The sequence below is a fragment of the Mandrillus leucophaeus genome, unplaced genomic scaffold (genome assembly GCF_000951045.1).
Source record: "Mandrillus leucophaeus isolate KB7577 unplaced genomic scaffold, Mleu.le_1.0 Scaffold1433, whole genome shotgun sequence".
Lineage (NCBI taxonomy): Eukaryota > Metazoa > Chordata > Mammalia > Primates > Cercopithecidae > Mandrillus > Mandrillus leucophaeus.
This window is the reverse complement of record NW_012101403.1, coordinates 182,447-189,026: the sequence shown is the minus strand read 5'-3', so window position 1 is coordinate 189,026 and position 6,580 is coordinate 182,447. Positions and strand designations below refer to the sequence as shown.

General features: G+C 37.8%; 1 protein-coding gene across 1 annotated transcript in view; it reads left to right on the top strand.

The window, feature by feature from the left end:
* Window positions 1–6,580, top strand: part of DNAH6 (dynein, axonemal, heavy chain 6) — a gene marked incomplete at its 3' end in the record, with an annotated part of 288,388 nt that overhangs the window by 118,877 nt on the left and 162,931 nt on the right. The window contains exons 19-21 of the mRNA XM_011974268.1: window positions 195–407; window positions 1,355–1,447; window positions 2,824–2,947. Of these exons, the coding sequence (XP_011829658.1) occupies window positions 195–407; window positions 1,355–1,447; window positions 2,824–2,947 (430 nt within the window). The remainder of the gene's footprint in view (window positions 1–194; window positions 408–1,354; window positions 1,448–2,823; window positions 2,948–6,580) is intronic.

Genomic DNA, 6,580 nt, shown 5'->3' with positions numbered 1-6,580 from the left:
TGCAGGTTGGTTACACATGTATACTAATAGGCTCAATTAGAGCCATTAATTTGCAGTCGTCCAGATTTTGCTTTGTGGAAAGAGGGTAAGTGGTGCTCTTTCCAGCTCTCTACATGCATAAATTGAAACCAGAACCTTTGGGTTATATTTTTAAGATAAAAAGCATCATGTCTCTGAGAGTGTTTGCTTTTCAGCTTCCAGTTATCATTGACTTGAGAAACCCAACTTTGAAGGCAAGACACTGGGCAGCTATTGAACAAACAGTTGATGCCACTCTAGTGGATACTGAAATTCCATTAACCTTGGAGAGGCTCTCCGAGTTGCATGTTTTTGACTTTGGTCAAGAAATCCAGGACATATCTGGACAGGCTTCTGGAGAAGCTGCCTTAGAAGCAATTCTTAAAAAGGTAAATCTGGAATATATATTTATCTATATATAATTAGGGAATGTGAAAGTTTTCAGATTCAACATTTGGTGATCTGGATGGATTTTTCAATGTTGCAACTTTCACTCTCTCATTATCAGTCATCCCTATGTTGTTTCCTTACAACAAGTATTACTGTTTTCACCTCTAAAAATCTCCTCCTTCTGCTTATCCTATAGCACATAGGAACTTGATGGCTACAAGGTTTGAAATGTGCATGCTTATATAAGAAACCATATCCCAAGAAAGATCTTTTAAACCCAAATAAATTATCTCCAAAACTACCAGAGAAATCTGTTAAATGCTTCAAAAGACATTAAGATTTTCCCAGTTATGATACTATCTCCTTACACTAAAAATATATACACACCTACTAACCCTCTGCATAAAAAGAATTTTTTTTCTGTCAAAGCATATGTGTTAATGTCAATCAAATAAAATTAAGCAAATTAGTGTCATTTATCCAAGAAGGTTTTAAGAATTTTAAAGGGCAGGCCGGGAGTGGTGGCTCACGCCTATAATCCCAGCACTTTGGGAGGCCGAGGTGGGCGGATCACGAGGTCAGGCGATCAAGACCATCCTGGCTAACATGGTGAAACCTCATCTCTACTAAAAATAAAAAATTTAAAAAAAAAATTAGCCAGGTATGGTGGCGGGCGCCTGTAGTCCCAGCTACTCAGGAGGCTGAGGCAGAAGAATGGTGTGAACCCAGGAGGCGGAGCTTGCAGTGAGCCGAGATCGCGCCGCTGCACTCCAGCCTGGGCAACGGAGCGATACTCCTTCTCAAAAAAAAAAAAAAAAGAATTTTAAAGGGCAATACGGAGGAAAATGGGATAATTATGGAGTTTTTACTTATTTCATTTCACATGCTTTATTGAGTATCTAAGCACACTGAATTCAGATATCCTAAGACTTGAATTATTTCTAAGGTGGAGGACTCTTGGAAAACAACTGAATTTGTCATTCTGCCTCACCGTGACTCCAAAGATGTGTTTATACTGGGCGGCACAGATGACATACAGGTGGGTGACTAGGTTATTGAAAGCTTATGGTAAAGATCCCAGTCACACCTAGTCTTAAATCTTCTGTGAGAGATTATGATGAGGGAATAAAATACGAGAGTCACTTCATAAGAAAAATCTAATTGGGAAAGCAAAATGAATGCAAATAATTAACATGAATGCTTGTACATGAAATATTTAACAAAGCGTTAAAAATTGCATATATATGTAAGAGTTGCAACCTGTAGTTGGTAACTATTGAGGAACTTACAAAAACAAGGAGACCAGTTACAGCTGAAGTGATCAGAGTATTCTTCCTAGACCAGTCATAACAAGCTGGATCTTAAATATTAGATGGGATTTAATAGACATAGAAAAAAAATAAAGGGCACTTCAAACCCTGTAAATAAGGCAAAGAAACCTGAATGAGCATTTCATGTTTATAGCATGCTAAAAGGCTAAGTTTACTTGAACTTATTGGAATTAGGAGACAATGGCCATACTCTGTCAACCACAGAAGAAAATAAATCTAACACACGTGTTTGGAATAGTCTTTATCATTTAAAATCTGAAGGCGCATTTGTTTAGCAAAGGGAGCTGGGTCACATAGCCCAACTTAAAAGGCAAAGCCCTGGCCTAATAGGGTGTATCCAGGCCGGAATTAGAGATAAAATAGCTTTTCCAGGTGTAGGTTGGAAGAGCAAGACCAGACATCACTCTGCACAGGGGATGGGAGAGCAGACTCAAAGAAGTCAGTAAGTTTAGGCTAAATGTGGTGAGGGTTCTACTCTCAAAAGGCTTATTATTGAAATGGACCATTAAATCTTTCAGATTAACAGACACATTTTTTAAAATTCACATGCTTCGTGAGAGATGCTGTTGTATAAAGGGGAGTAGTAGGGGAGGGAGGTAGAGGAGAAACTGTGTATAACCATTCAGAGCTTGATATGAATGAATTCAATTCTCTCTTCCTTGAGATAATTGACAGAAAGTGATAATTCATTGGACAGAAGACAGCTAATTTTGCCAGTATATGATATTTTGAGAAACAAAGGCAAGCCCGGGTGATCAAATTGTGTTAAGAAGGTAAAAGTTACCTAATAGTGAGCAGAGAGAGGCGAAGAGTGTCAACTCAAAAAAAAACTCGTGCCATTGTTAATTACAGGAACAGCAGAAATTTGGCAATCAGAAGTCCTAGCTGACCTTTGAAAGAACATCGTGGTGCCACAAGGATGTGAATAATGAGGGGAAATTGATGAGTAGGAAACAGTAGGAGGGACTAAGCTATTAATTCAAAGAGTTGACCTTTAAGTAGACACTTGGGATTATGTATCTGAAATATTACTGAAAGCGCAAATACTTGGTGCTGCATGTGTTTTCTTCCCCTTCCTTTAAAGGTCCTTCTTGATGATAGCACCATCAATGTTGCAACCCTTGCCTCGTCACGTTACATTGGTCCACTGAAAACTCGAGTGGATGAATGGCAAAAACAACTTGCTTTATTTAATCAAACACTGGTGAGTAAGAATAATTTCGATTCATACACTCAGAGAATTGGAGAGTCACAAGGACCTTAGGAATTATTTGTTTCATTATTTAAATACTATATGGTTTTAAAATGTAAGTTTTAATTGTGGACATGTTATTTTGTTTAGAATGTAAGGGAAATGCACAGGTATTGAGCTCTTCTTTACGTAATTATACAGCTTAATGCTTTTACCATCGCCCTTGCATAGGTATACTTCAATGATATTGTAGATTTGGTTCCAAACCACCATGATAACCCAAACGTTGCAATAAAGAAATTTTGCCCCATGAATTTTTTTGTTTCAGAGAACATATAAAAGTTATGTTGAATTGGGAATACATGGACACAAAGATAGAAACAATAGCCACTGGAGACTACTAAAGAGGGGAGAGAGGAAGGGTGCAAGGGTGGAAAAACTACCTATTGGATACTATGCTCACTCTCTGAATGACAAGATCATTCATACCTCAAACCTCGGCATTACACAGCATACCCATTTAACAAACCTGCACGTGTAACCCCTGAATCTAAAATATAAGTTGAAATTATTTTTTAAAGTTATGTTTATACTGTACTGTAGTCCATTAAGTGTGCAATACTATATTGCTAAAAAAATGCTAATGATTATCTGAGCCTTCAGTGACTCATCATCTTTTGGCTGGTGGAAGATCTTGCCTCAATGTTGATGGGTGGCTGCTGAAGGTTGGGGGTGCTGTGGCAATTTCCTAAAATAAGACAACAATGAAGTTTGCCACATTCATCGACTCTTCCTTCTATTAAAAAAAAAAATCTTTGTAGCATGTAATATTTTATAGCATTTTACCCATGACAGAACTTCTTTCAAAATTGGAGTCAATGTTCTCAAGCCCTACTTCTGCTTTATCAACTATGTTTATGTAATATCCTAAATCCTTTGTTGTCATTTCAACAATGTTTATAGCATTTTCACCAGGAGTAGATTCCATCTCAAGAAACCACTTTCTTTGCTCATGCATAAGAAGCGAGTCCTCATCTGTTCAAGTTTTATCATGAGATTGCAGCAATTCAGTTACATCTTCAGGCTCCACTTCTAATTCTAGTTCTCCTGCTATTTCCACCACATCTGCTGTTGTTTCTTCCACTGAAGTCTTGAATCCCTCAAAGTCACCTATGAGGGTTGGGATCAACTTCTTCCAAACTCCTATTAGTGTTGATATTTTGACCTCCTCCCATGAATGACAAATATTTTCAATGGCATCTAGAATGATGAGTCCTTTCCAGAGGGTTTTTTAACTCACTTTTCCCAGATCCATCAGAGGAATTACTATCTGTGGCAGATAGAGCCTTACAAAATGTATTTCTTAAATAATAAGATTTTCAAGTTGAAAGTACTCCTTAATCCATGGGCTGCAGAATGGATATTGTGTTAGCAGGCGTGAAAACAATGTAAATCTCCTTGTACATCTCCATAAGAGCTCTTGGGTTACCAGGTCCATTGTCAATGAACAGTAATATTTTGAAAGAAGCCTTTTCTTCTGAGCAGTAGGTCTCAACAGTAGGCTTAAAATATTCAGTAAATCATGCTGTAAACAGATGTGCTGTCACACAGGCTTTGTTGTCTCATTTTTAGAGCACAGGCAGAGTAGATTTGGCATAATTCTTAAGGGCCTTGAGATTTTTTGAATGGTAAGTGAGCATTGGTTTTAACTCAAAGTCACCAGCTGCATTTATCCCTAACATGAGTCAGTCTGTCCTTTGAATCTTTGAAGCCAGGCATTGACTTATCTTCATTAGCTATAAAAGTCCTACATGGCATCTTCTTCTAATAGAAGGCTATTTTGTCTTCAATGAAAACCTGTTGTTGAGAGTAGCCACCTTCATCAATGATCTTAGCTAAATCCTCTGGATAACTTGCTGCAGCTTCATCAGCACTTGCTGCTTCACCTTGCACTTTTATGTTACAGTGATAGCTTCTTTCAATCTCATGAATCAACCTCTGCTACCTTCAAACTTTACTTCCACAGCTTCCTCACCTCTCTTAGCCTTTTTAAAATTGAAAACAGTTAGAGTCTTGCCTCAGACTAGGCTTTAGCTTAAGGGAATGTTATGATTGGTTTGATCTTCTATTCAAACCACTCAAACTTTCTCCAAATCAGAAATAGGGTTTTGACTTTTTATCATTTGTGTCTTCACTGAAGTTGCATTTTTAATTTCCTTCAAGAACTTTTCCTTTGCATTCACAACTGTGTTAATTGTTTCGTGCAAGAGGCTAAGCTTTTGACCTATCTTGGCTTTTGACATGCCTTCTTAACTAAGTTTAATCATTTCTAACTTTTGATTTAAATTGAGAGACATGTGACTGTTCCTTTCACTTGGACACTTAAAGGCCATTGTAGTGTTATTAATTGGCCTAATTTCAATATTGTTGTGTCTCAGGGAATGACAGGGGGCACTGAGGAGAAGAAATGAGATAGGGGAACAGGGGAACAGCCAGTCAGTGGAGCAGACAGAACATAGATAATACTTATCAATTAAGTTTGCCATCTTATATAAGCATGGTTCATGGCACCCCAAAACAATTATAATCATAGCATCAAAGATTACTGATCACAGATCACCATAACAGATATAATAATAATAATGTTTAATAATAATATTTTTAATATTGCAAGAATTACCAAAATGTGACCCAGAGACAGAGTAAGCACATGTTGTTGGAAAAATGGCATGAATTAACTTTTTGATGCAGGGTTGCCACAAAACTTCAATTTATAAAAACTGCAGTATCTGCAAAGTGCAGTAAAGTGAAGCACAATAAAACAAAGCATGCCTGTATTATCATTTTGCTGTGAAACAAATACTACAAACTTAAGCAATACCTTTGTTATCTCACAGTTTCTGTGGCTCAGGAGTTCAGGCATGGTTTAACTGAGGCCTCTTGCTCAGGGTCTAACAAGGTTGCAATTAAGATGTCAGCCAGACTGTGTTCTCATCAGAAGTTTAACCGAGGAATGATCCACTTCCAAGCTCACTCAGTTGTTGGCAGAATTAATTTTCTGGGAATTCTTGGGCTAAGGGCTTCAATCTCTTGCTGGCTCTCAGCTGGAGGCCATCCTCAGCTCCTAGATGTTGCCCACATTTTTTTCTTTATGTGATCATGACCATTGGCTGCATCAATCTAGCAAGGAAGAAAAAGATCCTAGCAAGATGACTATTACAGTCTTATATAACATAAACACAATTATGTACATTCTGTTACCTTTGCCACATCCCATATGCCTGGGAACAAGTCACAGATGGCACCCACACTCAAGGGGAGAGGATTACACAGGAATGTGAATGCCACATCTTGGGGGCCACCTTATGAGTCTTGCTGCAATGACTTTCTATTTACTGGAAGAATGCTCATTGTTGCTTGAAGTCTCCTTGGAATCTCTCCTTGTGGTGCACATGCCCTTTTGATTTTTTTCCACCTTTGATTGTCCCATAGCAAAACAAAAAACCCGCTTACACTAATCTCACTTTGTTCCCATCCAATCTCTTTCTTAGACTTCAGATATTTAGCTTGACTTAATTATGTTTAGGTTTCTAGACATTCTAATATGAGAAGTTATCTATGAAATAATAAAGGCAGTAAGAGGGAAAAG